Source organism: Oreochromis aureus, linkage group 20 (assembly GCF_013358895.1).
Source record: "Oreochromis aureus strain Israel breed Guangdong linkage group 20, ZZ_aureus, whole genome shotgun sequence".
Lineage (NCBI taxonomy): Eukaryota > Metazoa > Chordata > Actinopteri > Cichliformes > Cichlidae > Oreochromis > Oreochromis aureus.
In genome coordinates this window covers 15582128-15600521 of record NC_052961.1, presented here as the reverse complement: position 1 = coordinate 15600521, position 18394 = coordinate 15582128, and the positions used below count along the sequence as shown (strand labels likewise).

General features: G+C 40.5%; 1 protein-coding gene across 1 annotated transcript in view; it reads right to left on the bottom strand.

Moving 5' to 3' along the window:
• LOC116324770 (dedicator of cytokinesis protein 3) overlaps positions 1-14748 on the bottom strand; it is a 52149-nt gene extending 37401 nt beyond the window's left edge. The window contains exons 1-4 of the mRNA XM_039604005.1: positions 14712-14748; positions 7974-8057; positions 6668-6708; positions 4686-4741 (exon numbers count right to left, since the gene is read on the bottom strand). Of these exons, the coding sequence (XP_039459939.1) occupies positions 4686-4741; positions 6668-6708; positions 7974-8057; positions 14712-14748 (218 nt within the window). The remainder of the gene's footprint in view (positions 1-4685; positions 4742-6667; positions 6709-7973; positions 8058-14711) is intronic.
• Positions 14749-18394: the final 3646 nt, after the last annotated feature.

Genomic DNA, 18394 nt, shown 5'->3' with positions numbered 1-18394 from the left:
TATGGCCAAACATCTCCACTTTGGTCTTGTCTGTCCAAATGACATTCTTCCAGAAGTCTTGTGGTTTGCTAAGATGCAGCTTTGCAAACATAAGCTGTGCTGCCATGTCCTTTTAGAGAGAAGAGACTTTCTCTTGGAAACCCTTCTAAGCAAGCCATACTTAAATATGGTCTGACACTGGGGTGAATTTGCTTGGACTTTCACTCCTGAGACAATGAGCAGCTTTTATGAATGCTTTCTTCTTCCTCACTGTACCATTATGGACTTTATACTGCTTTGAAATGGCCTTATACCCCTTCCCACACTGATGAGTAGCAACGGTTGCCTCTTTAAGATCATTGCTGATACCTTTCCTCCCTGGCACTGTGTCAATACACATCTGAATGCTCCAAACCAGAAAACTTACCTGCTTTTTACAGGCGACTACATTTGCTGATGATTAGTGAATAAAGTGCATTTGAGTAGCTGCACCTAGCTACTTAACCTAGCAGTAAGGGAGTACTTAGTTTTTACATGCTATTTATGGATTTTGGCTTAATTTTTGTTGGAATAAATAATAACACAAAGTAATATGACATGTTTTTCTAGCTCATCTCAGGTTATATTTATTGTAAGACCCGCCAAGGACCACATGATTTTTATTATGTCCTGATATGTAAAATCTTAGAATTGAAAGAGGGTTCACTTACCATGGGTCTCTTTTAATAAATTCTTTGGTGTTATTCATTAAACCATATAAAATATTCTGAAGTAGGTTACTTCAAATAACATACAGTATTTCTAATGTACACTATCCGATTTAAATTATAATATCAGTATGGATACTGGAGATCCTGGTGTTGGTATCACACTGAAACTTAATTTAATGGTATTTCCCACTCCCAGCTGTCTCCAGATTAGCTTAGAGATGGGTGAGGTCACAATTATACATCCATATAACTGTTTCAATGAAGAATTATGTAATTATTCTCTGAATGCAGTTAGGAAACGGGGTGGAGCTTGCCAAAACAAAGCAGAACACTCATCCTTCCTGTGTGACCACATTCATGGGGAAACATTAAAGCAAAGGTTAGATCTCTTGTGGTGCTTTGCACTTTGCTTGGGAAGCTCTGGCTTCCAACTTTTATACTGTATAACATTTTGGAACAATGCAGGCATCTCCATTCGTTGCACAGTGAGTGGGGGTGATTGTCTGTGGCGGGGATGCTTTGGGAGAACTACACAGATGCAGTAGGTGTGTCAGCTCATTAACTCCATGAGACAGCAAAGCAGATTTCCCAAACTGCACCTCCTGGAGCGAGGAAGTATAATAATGTCAATTTTGAAGCCTGTACTTTTAATTGTTTCGGTGAAAATGAGAGTTCTCCTGCTATGTGGTAACTCAAATGGAGGATGGTGATGTAAGAGCAAACTCCTGATCCATGCTGAGCTACAGATAAAGAGCTCTTCTGCCTGTTTTTCTCTGTTCCGTTCTGGCCCCGCACACCCATGGCTGACTATTGTTACCAGATGCATGTAGAGGACTGCAGTGTATACTGTGTGTGTGTGTGTGTGTGTGTGTGTGTGTGTGTGTGTGTGTGTGTGTGTGTGTGTGTGTGTGTGCATGCATGTCAGCGGCTGTCAGGTGGTAATTCTCCAGACGATGGGATTGTCACTAATCAGTGGTGAAGCAAAATTAGATGGCAAAGGAGGGAGGGATCTGCATCCACTGACATTGATCAGTTGATTAATCAGTATCACACTGGCTGTGTAATGAGAGAAAGAAAGCTCCATCAACTCTATCAGCGCCAATAGATCTGAACAGTAAAAACAAACATATCACCCTCTTGTCATCCAGCAGTATGTCTCAATAAAGGCCTGATGTTGATGGTGATGGATCACTGCTGCTGATGTTGTACATAACATCAACAGCAGTGTATTTCGAGCAGCACTTGCCCTTCTAAATAAAATTCTCAGTACTGCAAAGGATTTTACTTTAACTGTGTCAACTTAAGCATAAAAAAGTCATTTACACATGATGACATGTTTCTTTTATGCAAAAGGTGTTCCCTCACCCTAATCTTAGCGAAGCTATTGGGATTGACACTGGCAGAAGGGCTTGCCAATATAAATCTACCAGTCTCTGACACGCTATGCATACCTTTAGAAATGCTCCACATTAGGTTGAATGAGCGTAAAAAGCACCATAATTATCATAATGATTGTTTCCAAAACAATACACTTTATCTCTTACTGATGGAGAAAACTCTATAAATCCAATTATGCCACAAAGCAGTCCAAAAAACATAATTAGTTTTATTTACTAGCAGATCAACTCCTTAAAGCCACCCGCTGTTAATAAAAAGACTAAATTAGACTCTCAATTGGACTCTTACAGTGAAAATTGTGTAGGGATTCAAGACCACGTGCACTGACAAGCAAACAGCAAAGGGAAGAAATAGTTATGCTTTTATAGTTTGATATGTATGCATCCTAATTACAAAGAGGGGAACTTTTTTGCAACTGCAGCTGTTGCTAACAATATAGCTGTGGTCTGAGTATCTTAAAATGGTTTACAGCATTTGTGTCTTGAGGGGCTCGAGGGCCTCGAGGGCCTGTGCTATTACAAGATGTATAATTTAGCTCCGCTAATCTTGCTCAACAGGACTGTTTGGGTGTGGTTTGATCACATTTATTTATCAGCTCAGGGAAAATATGCAAAACACTGCAATACTATTGACGTACACTGAGTGAAATGTTGCTAAGCTTTGATTTGTGAAATATGTGGCATTGCTTTATTTCTAACCTCTACTGGCTGTGAAAAAAATGCATAAAAAATACTTAAGGCAACCACATCAGTTCTACTTTTGTCACAAACATGTCTGCTTTTCTAAAGAGTTGATCAGGAAAATATGCTCACTTGTGTTACGCCTGTATTAACTCCTTGTTACATCAAATATCTAACCAGCCAATGGTATCAACATAATGCATTTAGACATATGGACATGGTCAAGATGAAGAATGGGGAAAAAGGGATTTAAGTGGCTTTTAATGTGACATGGCTGTTGGTGCTAGACAGGCCACTCTGAGTATTTCAGAAAGTGCTGATCTACTGCAACTTTCCCACACACCCATCTCTGAGGTTTACAGAGAATGATCTGAAAAAGATAAAATATTCAGCGAGCGGCAGTTTTCTGGGAGAAAATGCCTAGTGGAAGCCAGAGGTCAGAGGCGAATGGCCAGACTGCTTGGAGCTGATAGGAAGGCAACAGTAACTCACATAATCACTTGTGTTACAACCAAAGCAGACGAGCGTCTCTCGAATGCACAACACATCACACGTTGAAGCAAATGGGCTACAGCAGCAAAAGAAAACCACATCGGGTGCCACTCCTGTGAGTTAGGAACAGGAAACTGAAGCTGCAATTCACACAGGCTCACCAAAATTGGACATCATTGGAAAACTGTTGCCTGGTCTGATGAGTCATTTCTGCTGTGATGTTCAGATGGTAGGATCATAATTTAGCCTAAATATGTGAAAGCATGTTGTACCTTTGTCAAAGGAAAAACCTTAGAGAAGCAAGAAACACAAACTCAGTTTATTTCGTGTACACGCGCGAGGCTTACTGCGTGGCAAGACACAGGCAAGTCGCGCAGAGCCTCAGTCCGTTCTTTATTTTATAGCAGAGAATAGATTACACAGCATCTCTAGGTGGAGCATATGTAATAGAAAAACATCTCTAGATATGGTTATCGCATGAGTGGTCTGCGTTATCCATAAGACAAGAGGAACTAGTATCTTTTGTCATATCAGCTTCAGGTTGGAACTGTCTCTGCCTGGCGTGTGTGACTTTGTAACTTTACGCATGCTTCTGTTCCTTAATCTGTAGGTTACAGGCACATCATGTTCTCACAAGAAATTATACTTGAGCAAAATAAAGGTTATCAAAGTAAGTAAATGTAAAAATCTCTTAACAACCTTGTATCAACAACTCAGGTTGTTGTTGGAGGCATAATGGTAATGGGTGTATTCTCTTGGTACACCTCAGTACCAAGCTGAATAAAGTTTAAATGTCACATCACACCTGAGATACTTTGTTACCTTTTTGCTTTCCACATCCATAGTGTAGCCATCTTCTGATGGCTGATCCAGCAGGATGTTGTGCCATGTCAAGTTCAAATAATCTAGAACCAGTTTCTTGAACTTGACATTGAGTTCACTGTACTCAAATGACCTCCACAGTCACCAAACCTCAATCAAGCAGAGAGGTGGTGAAACAGGAGATGCACATCATGGGTGTGCAGCTGAAAAATCTCTATTAAGTGTGTGACGCTATCATGTCAACATGGATCAAAATCTCAGAGAAATGTCTCCAGCTGTAAAAACCATGCCACAAAGAATTAAAGCAAAAGGGGATACAACTCAACACCAGCAAGGTGCAACTAATGAAGTGGCTGGTGACTGGAGATATTTACGGCCTTTACATAAAGTAAAGTTATGTTTCTGATATCAGTTATAATGCTTCATTCTGTTTCATTTGCAAGGGAAAGCCGTCCTGATGAGTTCCTATTTTGGGACAAGAATGCTATCAGCTAGAGTGGACACCCTGTGGTGCAGTTTGAAAATCAGATTTGAGACTGACATTCTGTGCTCTACTTATGATGCTGCACATGCTTGAATAAAAACACTTAATCATACAGCTTACCCTCTGTTTGTCACTGTAGATTTCTTCAAGTGGACATAGCTGACTGGGAAAATACCCTGTGGATGGAGGACAGAGCAACGATGTTATTGGGTGTGACAGGATTACACGTCTAATTCTCCAGCACCATGTGACCAAAACTATTGTGTTATATTTGTGTTATTAGGTAGTCTATCCTAGACCGTGTTAGCTGCAGCAACTGGAAATTTTTTTATTCATTTTTTTGCTAGCAAAACATTATATGCTGAGAGAAGTGTAATAATTGCTTCACATGTATTTTGACATTTTCAGCTGTGTTTTTAGATTTCCTGTGCAAAAGAATGGAGAAAAAAAAGTGCAGAGACAGGAGGCAGAGCAAAGTGCAGGACACCTATTGTGTGTTGGCTTAGCAGCAGAAGGGCACGAGAGACTGAGTGGTGCCGGCTGCCACCCTTGCAGTTCATATTTCTTATTGTAATCTACCAGATGTGAAGAATTGGCCGCAGTGAGCACAAGTAATTCTCTCAGCTCGGAGAGAGTATGGGGGCGAATGAACGTGGGCAGCGGAGTACATAACAAAATGGAGGGGTGTTAGTAAGAACTGTAAATAGCTGATGAGAGTAGAGAAGGACAGCATGTAGCCACTAACACCTACATTTACCAGGACTGGACAGCATTTGTGCTTTCTTTAAAACACTCCAGCAACACTGCATATTACTTAAGCTTCTGACACTTCATTTTAAAACAAACTGAAACACAATGAATTGCAAAAATTACCCTCGGCTTTTATCTTTCTAACAGTATATTTGGTGTTTTGCTTCTGATGGCATTGCTTTTATTATGAATATGCAACATTTAGGCAACATTTAGATATCTGCTGTTAGCACAATGAGTTTCCACACTGCTGTGCTGTGGTGAGCAATGATGCTTGCTGAACACTTCTATGCTCTATGGGAGGCAGATATATGTTAACCATGTAGTATTGAATTAGTGCAGCTATTGATCTCTCTCAGCTGTGATGGCGCTAACTGTGGTGCATCTACAGCCTCTTCCTACTGAGCACATAGCAGAGGATTTATCTTAATAATGATGCCACAGGAACAGACTCTAAACAGAGAACTAAGACTTTTAGATTTGACCTCTACGTCTCGCCTTTCAGCTGAACTTTCTTTCTATTTGCACTTCTTCCGTGTAAGCTATCTGTGATATGGATTAGAATTAAACTGAAGTTATTAGCATTTTTTAAATAGCTTGTTTTGGTAAAATGAGGTTAATAACTGCACCATCTGCTGGTTGAAAGGAAAAAACAATTTGAATCGTCCACAGAATTCTGCTCATGGAAGCCAGAAGCGGTGCATATTTTAGTGCCATATTTAAAAGCACAGGCATATGATGCACATAGAACATATCTCTATTGCACCTTTTCTTTTCTCATCATCATATATTCTTTATTTGTGAATAAAATGTTGAGGATGTCATATCACTGCACCATAAAGTCAGAACATCTTGGTTAAAATGTGTCTTTTTGAAAGCACCTCTGAAAAATACGGGTCAGGAATCTTCTATTTTTGTCAAATCAAAGCCATATTCGATAAGTTCATCAGCCATTAAGGTCTTTGTTGTCTAGACACGGTTATTTCTGGTGGTGCACGTCTCTCATATCGCATTATCATTCACAAAAAACGATTAAGGCTTTGATAAAAGCCTCGTGTGGAGATCACATTCTATTGCAGGGCAGCCATTTTTATAAATGTGTTCATGACACTTGATTTCTCTGATATAATCTTAACTTTACTAGTCTGCAGTCTTTGAAAAGTGCTGCATTGTGAAAGGAGCCCACACTTGCAGAGATATAACACATCGACTGCTAACAGTGTCTTTTTGCCTTTGTATGCAAATAAAAATATGAGTCTTACAATGCCTTATGCTGACCTAATTTCAATGCAGAATAGTGAAGGTAAGGAAATCAACACACTATTAAAAGTGATTAAAGATGCTCTAATTACCTTGATAGAAGGCTTCTTGGTAGAAAACCCTCTGTACCAGCCTAAAGAAAGAGGAAAATTCACATGAGAAAGGTTCACCCTCACAAAAAATAACAATAATATAATAAAATGTTAATCTTTCAAGTCTCCATTCTGCTGTGTGTCTCCATTGTTTTGAAGAGTTTCAAGGTGAAATGTTTTAACTCATGGTCTGGATACTAAATAGTCAATGTAATTCCCATGAAACAGTAAACAAACCTATGACAATAATATCTAAACTAGCAGGCTAGCTCAGCATTATTAGCGTGCAGTTAACTAGGCTAGGCATTCTGATGCATTTGATTAGTTGCTTTGTAGACTCAAACAATATCAGTATTACAACCATCTTTCAAAAAATGGTAATAAGTTGTTTAATGTAAATAAAAACAAAATGCAGAGATTTGTGAATCATTTAAAGGCTAACATGCCAGTTTACAAACTGAGACAGTTTATTGGTTTTCACGGTGTATTGAAGGTTTTCCAATGACAGATTTGGAGTCACTGAATATAGGTTTTCAATATTTTTCATTTTAATGTAAAGAGATTTCTCCAGAGTCACAGAATCTTTTACTAGTAATAGAAATAATGTGGTTATGATGCAATTTTTACATTTGATGTTATCGTAGTTACTGGTTTGCAAGTCAATCTGTTCAAAAGTACTAGTGTCTTTAAGATTTACACAGGGTGCTAACTCTTTTTATCATTTAAGCCTTTATAGGGCACTAACTGAAATAGTTGGAAATTCAAAATGTCAGCTCCAGAGTTTTTGGAAGGTATTATAAAAAGCTTTTTGTACTATTTTGCAAATTTTTTTTCACTGTTTTGTGGAAAATCAAGCTACCATATCTGGTTAATCACCTGATTAACCAGATTAAGGGTTAAGACCGCATCAAGGGTATGAGTCAAATTCCCGCCAACTATGTCACTGCAGTCTCTAAAAGATAAGCTTCTGAGTTATTACTATTTATTTGTTTTTAATTAGAAAAGCACAATTGGTACAGGGAAATAGGAAATCCGTCTGGAACCAAACAACTCCTTAGAAAAAGACAAAGTAAAGTGTGCTTCACAACCTTTACACAGTTAGCATCTTCTTTTCATACCACCAGATAGTGGTTTTTTTTGTTTATTTGGCCCAAAAAGTAGTGAAATTACTCATTATGAACAGACTTGTAAAAAGTAAACAGCAAAACCAATAAAAGCACGTAATAATAAACTAGTTTAGATAACTAAAAAGGAATAAGCTCCATTATACAATCAGAGTTGACACAAGAGACCAGGCTGATTTTACCTTCACTCTTTTCCAGGATCTGTACAGTTTCCCCAATCTCCAGGACCAACGCCTGACATATTGGTGACCGGAAGTTGCAGATTACTGTGCAGAACAAAAAAAGAACGAAACAAATGATTAGATACCAAGTCATGAAAAAGCATTTAGCCATACAGCAGTTTTTATGTAAATGCTATTAACAAAAGTCCCATCACAGATTAAGATCTATGCTTGCTTTCATTTTTGTGGCCTCTGATTGAGCAGGGAGCATCCCTCTTCACTGTCATGTCTTCACACAGCATGTATTTTGGGGTTGTATCGGGGCAGTCAATGCATCGTTTTAATAAGCTGTTTAATGCAAACATCTAAACACAGTGTCACACAGGAAGCACTGCTTAGCGAACTGTAAACAAGCTCCCACCCTGAAGTGGGTAGTCATTTTAATAGGCAATTAATTCTTAAGCGACCTGATTTTTTCTAATGTTAAGTTAATTGAACTATCCCCAAAAATAGAGCCCACACAAACTGCTAAGTAATATGGCTAAACTGTGAATTATCACAAGTTCTTATTAGCAAAAATCTTTCATGCCACCTGCTTTTTTTGCTGTACCAGCCTCAGTAACAGCCACTGACTCAAACGCTGATGACATGATTATTCTTTGGGGAGAAGAAGCCACAGTGAAGGCCTTAAAATTGCATCAGCTCTGGAGCTGGATTTTGTCTCTGCAGCACTGCAGCTCGGCAATATGAGCCACGAAACAAACAGTATACAAGCCCCAGTAAAGGCAAACTTGTTTAATAATGACGGCACTCCGCTGATGATTTTAAAAACCTACAAATGGTGGCCCTTCAAGGAGAGTTTGGCGTGAATCATTATGCTAATGAACTAGCCAGGGGAACCAGTGAGGGGGAGGAAGGGAAGGAGGAGCTTGAGCTCAGCTCCGTTGCCTGTTTGAGGATAGCGAGCGCTCGGTTCCTGTGCTCGGGTAACTATGGCAACAGATCATCACAAACTGGAGGGCTTTCTTCACTGTAACTGCTGCAGGATCAGGGCATTTTAAAATGGCAAGCTTATGGATGCTGCATTGCACTAGAGTTCAGATGTATTAGGAAGAGAGATGGGCAGACTCAAAGAGCATCCTTGTCACCTTTTCCGTTCTGCCTCCAGTCAGGGCTAAGTATTTCCTATTTCAGAGTCCTATTCTTTAATGGACTCGATTTCATTTGAATTGCAAAACCTGCACTCACAGCATCTGAAAACTCTTCAGCAGAGGCCACGTCAGAACAAGATGAGATTGTCATGTTTGAGAGAGCTGGGCACAGAACGCAGGCTCATATTTTCAAAGTCCTCCCTCACAAAACCTCCAAGCTGTGTAAACACGCAGACACACACTTGTTTCATTGTGCCTAAGAGCTGCGGAGCATTAGCATATCTTCAAAACATAACCAACAAAATTCAGCTTCAGACTTCGACATGTTGAACGTAGGATGTTGGAAGGAATGACGGGACAGGGAGTAGAAAATTTTGGCAAAAAGCAAACATTTTCTACTCAGCAACAGTAAACCAGCCCAGACTGTCCCTCTATTTAGTTGAATTCATGATCCACACGGCATCTGAGGGCTGCTATTGTGTAACCAGTAAATCATTGGAAGGAATTATGGGGATTGAGCACAGCAGGAGACTCCTGCTGTCCTCTCACCTACATTGTTCCATGTATGACATAAATACATGTTGATTCTTCCATAAGTGCCACCTGGTTTCATTTATTTGTCCGCTCTTAAACACATCTTTCTGAAAGTTTAGCTTTTTGAGTCTAGCTTCTAGGTTGTGACTTTCAGAGCTGAGTGAAAGTGCAAAAAGGATTTTCATAAATAATTTATAATCAGCAGCAAATGAATGAAAATGAGCTCATGGCTTTATCATTCATTCAGAAAGTGTAAATGCAGCAATTTTCCAGAATAATGAATTCAATCTAAGTTAGAAAGAGAACCGCACAGACGCATATACATGCTTACTGTATTGTATCAACAGGCGAAAATACAAACTCAAAGTGGCAAAGCTTTTAAGAGTCCAGTATTCTGTGTTGGCACAGAGAAAGCTGCCGTAGGGTTTCTATGACAGCACCCAGCCTTCATCATAAACACCTCACTATCCTCGTATTATCTTATGCAAAAAGTTCCAGCGTTATAGCCGTCAAGCATCACACTGGTCACCTACTACAGAGAATCACCGAGGGGGAGTAGACTCAAATTGGAGAATATGAATCACGCCATCGTGAGAATCGTGAGACTCAGTCACACTTTTCCTCTGTCGGGCCATTACTTTCTAACTCACTGCTTTTCACCAGCAGTGCTGCCACCAATGGTGTGTAGGAAAAAGGCTAATATAATCAGAGAATGTGGGAACAGACTCAGTGTGGTTTTTGAAATAGTAAGCTGACTGCATGAGTGAACACCAAAGTCCCCCTTGACTCAATCCTGTAGTGATGCAGTGTAAAAGGGTCTTTCAAGCAATGATTGCAGATAAATGTGGCAATTGAGAACCCCAAACTTCCAACCCATCCACATCTCCACAGTGTTAAAAGAGAGAATTATAGCACCACAAACACTTTGCTCAAGTCAAAAAGTTTGTCATGTATCAGATCTGCATCAGATCAGCAAATGCCGATACTAATGAAGAGGTGTAAATCCAGGTTAATAGAAAGGATATGCTTGTTTAATGCAAGCAAATGTAACTCTTGCTGCATTAAATTCATTGTAATAATACACTGGATATGTTTACACATGTTAAATGAACAATTTTCCACCAAGTCTGAAACTTCAGGAAGGTTAAAATACCCAAATCCATTTCTACTAGTTTTGTAGAAAAAACAGAATTATGATAAAAATAACTAAACATTAACAGACCTAGAAAGAGACCAGAAAGAAAAACGTGTTGTGAAATAATGCAATACAAACTGTACAAACAATGATTGAAAGTTTCCTTTTATTTATATTTTGCCTTTATCAATCGGAAGAGTTTTTTTCATTTCTAAACTGATGAACAGATATTTTTATATGAAATTGTGCACATTCCCAGGAATACGGATGCTGTGTGTAGAATTTATTAGTTTCCTCAGTGTTGCTGTTTGTGTTAAGAAACAGTAAGTCACATTTAATGTTTATCGGCTATCATTACTAGCTGAGATGACAGCATATGCACTCCGTACATGAAAATATTTTTACTCTACACTCTTGTTTAGCATCAGTCTATTGTGCGTTTGTTTAAGTCTCGTCTTTGACCTGTTTTCCTTGTCTACCCTTCTCTTTCCTGTTACTCCCGAGACATGTCTATCTCTGAAATAAAATCAATTTTCCCTTTGTACAACAGACGAAGGAGATGCTTGTATTGCTTCCAGTGTAAACACTGACTGTTGCTGTCATGTCCTGAAAAATGTTTCACTGCTATATGTAATACAGTGAAGTTTTAAACAGAGCCATATGGCCTTGCTTGAGAAGTAGTGATAGACACATACAGCACCTAACTGCACGATGGCCCGCAGGGGAGAAATATTCTGCAGAGAAGGTGGTGATGCCATCAAAAACCTGCCAGTACAACAGTAAACACTGTTATGGATTATAAATTGTCTGCTGTATTTTCAAACAACTGAGTGCTAATGGCACCACTGTAGTGAGAAATGCTTTATCAAAGAGGACACTGTGCTCATCTACGCTGCAGTGATGGAGTGAACTTATTTACATGTGTTTCCTTTTCCCTTTTAGTTCCAGTGAGCCATAACAGGTAGAACTGATTCTGAATTGCTTAGTGAGTGCATCCTTTAACCATCCTTTAAGTAATACAGTGTGAGTATGCACACTATGAAAGTCCTGCTTTCCTGGATTGAATAGTCCTGTCCCAGATCTCTGGTAAGTTAAAAATTACACAATGGTCTTTGGGCTTCGCCCACTGAGTCATGGAGTTCAGCACGACTTGAATACACATTCACTTGCTGAGACACATTACTGCACCGAAGTCTTGCCAACCAAGCGCTTTCTGCCACAGAGGCAGAGGAGCATTTCACTATATCTGCTTCCAAATTAGTGTCCCAGAAATCTAGCCATGCCACCCAACTGCAGGAGCGTGTGTAACTTTTAAATGCCGGTGTACACGACTGTCACACCGTTAACAATACCTATTTTTATTGCGCTAGTGACAAGTTGGCAAAGGGACAAGAAAGGAAACGTAATAATGAACACACTGATCCTGTGGCCGTGATGAAACCACGAAACGCTCGCTGGATCAAGCTTGCTAAACTTTTCACTGCAGATGAGAGGAATTATGGATGAAACTGGAGAAATGCTACTTCGGGCGAATGCCTGTAATCCCACTGTCAGCTGAACATTACCTCTGTCTTTTATTCTGTCATGAAAACATTTGATCCTAAAGTTGTCTGTTTCAGATGATGGCCTTGACTGCTTGACTATTTGGTGCTTTGCATCTGAGCCACATCCATGTAGCCACAGATGAAGACATCTGATTCATTTCTCATGTGGGCAGGTACTGACTTGCAGTCTGAGCTCTTTCCAATTAAAGTGTAAAGGAATATTGCTGCCTATATGAGAAAAATCCATCAGTGACTCATTTGCGTGCAAGAAAAAGAACATTTTCAGCTTGTAGGAAGAAAAGATTTCAAGAAAACTAATTTTAGGCTTGTGATTTAACAGCAATCATTTCAATATTCTCTTATTGTGTTATTTTTAACTCCTCACATCTTCAGAGTTATGTTATATCACAATGTTTTAGCATAATGACTTGTATTTTTAGCTATTTTTTACAAACTGCGAACTAATTCCTATCTGAAAAACAAGGTAAATTATTATAAACATAACTGTGCATTATAATAATATACACTGGCCATTTTAAAGTAAGGGTAAACAGCACTAGCAGATATAGAAACAAATATCTCCGACATAAACACAAACAAAAACCAAACAATGCATAGGCCAGGATTCTAAGAAAGCCATTAACGTTTCATGAGGGGTCTTCAGCTGCCTCCTTTTAAATGGAGCCTGTGAAGATAACAGGAAAAAGAAAGGCCCGGGTGGCTGCTGACGGACCACATTTCTGTTTCATATCTGCGCACGGTAATATGGGTAATATGAGAAAATATTACACGCAGTGACATAATAAGGGAAGAAGATAGGGGTAAAATGCAAAATGGTGCCACTAACACCACAGATGAGGCAGGAGAGGGACTGATAGCAGGCTTTTTGGGGCTGTATTACCATTTATCGCAACAGTTCAGCAGCGTGGGCTTCATCTGCAGTAATACCGGAGAAATACTGAACCTCGCGAGCCAGCATGTTGTCTGAGGCAGAGGGGGGATTTTCACCGGAGTGATGTGTTCAGCCTTCACAAGGTACAGTGTGTACTGAGTAGGTACAAGGCGGCTCTGCTTCCCCGCATTTCAGCACCGTGGACAGCGTCATCTCCAGATTTCAGCACCACGGACAGCGTCAGGTCACTCCGCACTGACTGGCGCGGAGGCTGCGCCGAACTGTTGCTTCCCCCCCACCAACACAAAACTACCTTCTCCTCCGCCTGTTAAAACACCCCCCCCCACCCCTACATGTTTGCGCTTGGAAAAGTACTGCAGTGATTTCTGCGATGGACGCAAGGATGGAAGAACACGGGGACGATTAGATGCAGCAGCTGGAAGTGGCGATGTTATGGTAGGGCTGCCGCTTGGGGTTCTCCGCCTGCGGTCTTTCTGAAACCATCATGACCAACGCAATGCCTCCAAAGAAAGTGTATATGTGTGGGCGTGTGTATGAGGCGGGGGGAGAGGGGGTATCATGTGCGAGTCAGCACGAGTAGCCCTGCAAGTATAAGAAGCAGCAGAGCATCTGGACATGACTCATTCCCCTAATGAAAACCCTCTATAGTGTATTCTCGCTATAGTCACTTCGGGACTCAACAGTCAATTTATAAACACCTTCCGGGATCTTATGACGGCATATTTTGCCTCCATTGGTTATCAAACGCTCGCTTTTTTTCCTACATAAAATGTTGTCATGAGCCCAGGAAGCTGCTCACACATTTACACAGTTGGGATCTCGGGATAAAAGTACACACACACACAGAAAATGTAAAGAGTGGTACTTTGCAGTCCCTGTCGCTGCGGCAGCAGCAGGTCAGTTGTTGTTTTATTGGATTTTTTTTTTTTTTTTTTTTTGTCTACAGGTAGACTTCAGCTTCACTCCAGCCTACACCTGTTGGAGGGACGCAGTCACGATGCCCCCTCGTGGTTTCAACACGAACTGCGCTCTCCCCCCCATTGCACGCGCTCAGAAGAAGAAAAGGCTAAACCGCTACATTGACGCATTTTTACATATATATATAAAACCACCAAACTAACGAGTGGGAGCGCATTTAACGCGCCGCCTGCGGTTGTGTAGACCGTGATGGCATCTTTAAGGTGGCTGGTTGCAGGCTGTATCATCCCACGCAATTTCCCCTTTCTATGCAGGCACTGTGCGTGTATATCAGCCATTATAAGTCTGTGTTTTTCATTTGATGTAATGGGCTTAATAGTATGGGGGGGATCAGGCTGCAAAGCCAATGCGGGATTTCGAAGAACAAAATTTGGGTGTTTTCTCTTGTAAAAACTGTCATCGCGAGGCTGAATGAATAAAGTCAAGTTTTTTTTTTTAAAAAAGAAAACAAAACTAGGAACCAAACATCGTTAATTAGCATAAAAAAAGGTGTTGTCGACTCACCAACTCCGATTTTCTCCTCTTCAGTAGGTATCCACATATTTGGTTATTTTCCCCTCAGTAGAGCAAGCCACATTATGTCGATATCGTGAGATGATGCTGCTAAAATGAGAGCTGAAGGCTACAAATTATCCTGGTTGCTCATACATGGGACTACATGTCTCGACCGGAATCAGTATCCTGACGTTTGTGTGTAGAAGGGGGGAGGAAGGACCATCAAAGCCTCGATATCTCAGCTCTATTATGTCCCGGCGTGTGTCTCTAGTCTGATGCAGTCTCGGTGTCCACCTAATGTAACGCACACGCGCGCGCATATACGCACGCGCACGGGGTGAGCGGTTTTTTTGTTCTCCACAAAAGAATTTTTTCCTCGCTTTTTTTTATTGCAGACGCATTTCAGCTGTAACGGAGAGATTCGTTTTCCTCGAAGCTTATTTATTTATTTTCTTTGTGCTTCTCTTCTTTCCTCGTGTTTCATCCGCTCAAGTCTGTCTCGTCCACAGAGGGCTGCCCAGCGTGAACGCGCGGGATCGCTCGGTAATTAGTAGGTAATAGGTCGCGATATTTGATCACCGGTCCAAACTGCCGAGTTGGTGCAAGAAAATACAGAGAAAACTGCAATATACCCTAAGCTGCGCCATCTTCGCGGCCGTCACATGACTTGTTTTGTCAACACTGATGTGTCAAGCATTTGCAAATATATGCACGCTCTCTCTCTCTCGCTCTCTCTCTGCATGGTACTTTCATCCATCAAAAACACAAACTGCATTTTCTCCTGCTAGGACGCTCATGCTGACTGGCTGGCAGTCTGCCTCTCTTTGTGTGTGTATGTGTGTGTGTGAATGTTTTATTTTAGTAGAGCTGTTGGCCATAAAGAAAAGCTCCCGGTGTTGCACATCAGGCCTGACCATGTGGGGAAGTACCTCCTGGTTGAGTCATTTCAAAGAAACGGACCCACTACCCGCGATGCTTTGTCATAGTGCAGTCATGCTCCTACAAAGGAGAGATGGAACTTTGCTCCTATGAATTTGACTGATGGGTTTGGCAAGCTGGGTTTCCCAAATGACCTGCATCCCAACACCTCTGGCTGGTTTACAGATGGCTTTCACCTTATGATATTTGACTTTCCATTATTCATTCACCAGCGTGGATTATAAAATCAAAGATTAATGGACATTAGTAGAGACTTAATTTTGGACATAGACTTAAGATACACTGTGGGTACACTGTAGAGCAGTTTGTGCTTTTCTTCTTTTTCCAGTCTGCACACATTGTTGAAATAAATTCCCAGGACTGAATATTAGCAATCTAAGTGTTCAGTTACATTTTCATTTTCACACACGGATGTTCAAATTATGTTTCAAAGCTTCCAGGCTGCTGGGGGAAAAAAACTAGTGATCCAGTTCAATTCAATTCAGTTTTATTTATGTAGCACCAAATCGCAACCACAGTCGCCCCAAAGTAAAGAATAATAATACGGAGAAAAAAACAACAATCAAACGTTCCAAGCGCAAGCATGTGCTCTGGCGACAGTGGGAAGGAAGAACTCCCTTTTAACAGGATGAAGCCTCTGGCAGAACAAGGCTTACAGAGGGCCAGGCATCTGTAGTCATTAACAATATATTTGCCCATTAATATCCTCAAGGCCTAAAAAACCCTCACATTTAAACAAGTCAAAACATGTATGTATGCAAATAATATAAAATACCCACCACACAGTAATTTTCCTTCAGGTTGCTAAAACCATAGCTCTTTAAAAAAATGAATGTGATCAACACTCAGCTGTGTAGATTTAAACAGCTTTTAGAGCAAACAGCTCGACTGTAAGCCCATTAATTTGGATTTTAGGGACATGTATATGATGCAGTGAATTTAGCTGAAACACTGGGTGTCACAGTGTGAGTCACTGCTATTAAAATGGTGTGTGGGGTAATGAGTAACTCTATGAACATCAGTTTTCTGTGAAACTTCAAGGCCGTGGAGTTTGTGCATGAGGTATAAAGCACAACAACGATGCTGGCTGACCTGATAATTATTACAGAATGAATGAAAGGACGTTTTTAATCTGAGTGCAATCAAAAAAGAAAAAAACACAACCTAATGCTTGTAAATGCATTCGTCCCAGAACTCCATCAATGCTTTTTCTCAAAATATTTGCTTTTTGTCCACCGAGCAGACAGACATTGATTGAAATGTTCTCATACGTGCAGGAAAATAATAAACTACCAGAGAGCTGATGTTTGAAATCAGATGAATGTGCAGCAGTGACTCATAAAATCTGTCATACAGCATCTCAGCCACTGCTCAAATCACATGTGGTCATTTCAGTGCATTAAGCTGTCTTGTCCTATAGACAAGGCAGTCATGACTAGAAAAATAGAGTGATTTGGTGAATATTGAGCGTCCAGTGAGTTTGATGTAGTGTGGGAGGGAGGGCAGCATTCAGCAGGGTAATTTCTCTCCATCATAGCGATGCTGTGACTGACTCCCATCTGTCTATTACTTCAAGTGGAACACTGTGGGCGGTGTTCCAATCACATACATAAAGCTGCAGGAGTGCGGGGCGTTTATAAGCCAAATATGCATCCCAGCTAATAAACATTTAAGGAAATAAACTCAGCATAATCTTCAAAAAACATGTTCAAGGGACCCTAATGCATGCAAATGGTAAAAAAAGGATGCTTTATGTAATACAAGATTTGAGAAATGCCTTAAACACAGTGTTTTACTCTTTAAATTAGGTAGTAACATGTAGCTCCTTCAGATGCAGCAGCACTGCAAGGACGAGCAACGGGTCCACTGCAAACGTGGACTGACTGATATGGTGAGAGCTGCTATCTGTTTCAGCATTCCCCAAACCAGCAGACAATAAGAGGCAGCAGAGGAGGTAATAAGAAGCATGTGCTACCATCTCATCCATCATCTGCTTTCACGGCAGCACACACATGCACACACATTTGTATGTCTTTACACTCCTCACAATCATGCACTTTATGCTCCCCGGTACAACTAATCTGCCTTGGAAGCACATGGGAACACATGTGCCTGTGCAGGCACACACACATTTTAGGATACTTATTTGATCCATTGTAATGTGTTTCTGGTGACTATTTTAATGTGTTCTATTATTAGCTGTGGGGGAGGCCACAGGAAAACGTTTAGTGGCAAATTTCTGCATGCACACCAGTGAAGAGCTCTGAGGAAAGTCACCTAATTGTGACACACTACAAGGTATATCACATTAATAATAATGTGATTATTCATATGGATCTAATGTACAGCAAAGCCATAAATGGATCTGGTGTAGTTTTTTTCCATTCCACATTAAAACCCAAATCACAATAACTTTTTAAGTGGATCTGCAATGGCTTTCAATATTTTCCGGTCATGTACAGTATATATTGCATCAGAGCCAGTGTGAGAGGGAACGAGAGGGATAAAGACAAGTCAGGTAAAACAAATTTAGTTAGAAATAACATCAGTAAATTAAATAAGCAAGTCAGTGTAACATATGTATAAACGAGAGACAGTGAAAAGAAAAAAGAGCCCTAAGATCATAGTGCAGCTGAGCTGGTCAGAGTCAGAGTGACTGCGGGAAGGAGGGAATTTCTATAGCCAAACTCACTGGGCCCAGGTGTAGCTCATAAGGCTAATTACCCTCCCATTAGCTCCTGCAAGACAAAGCA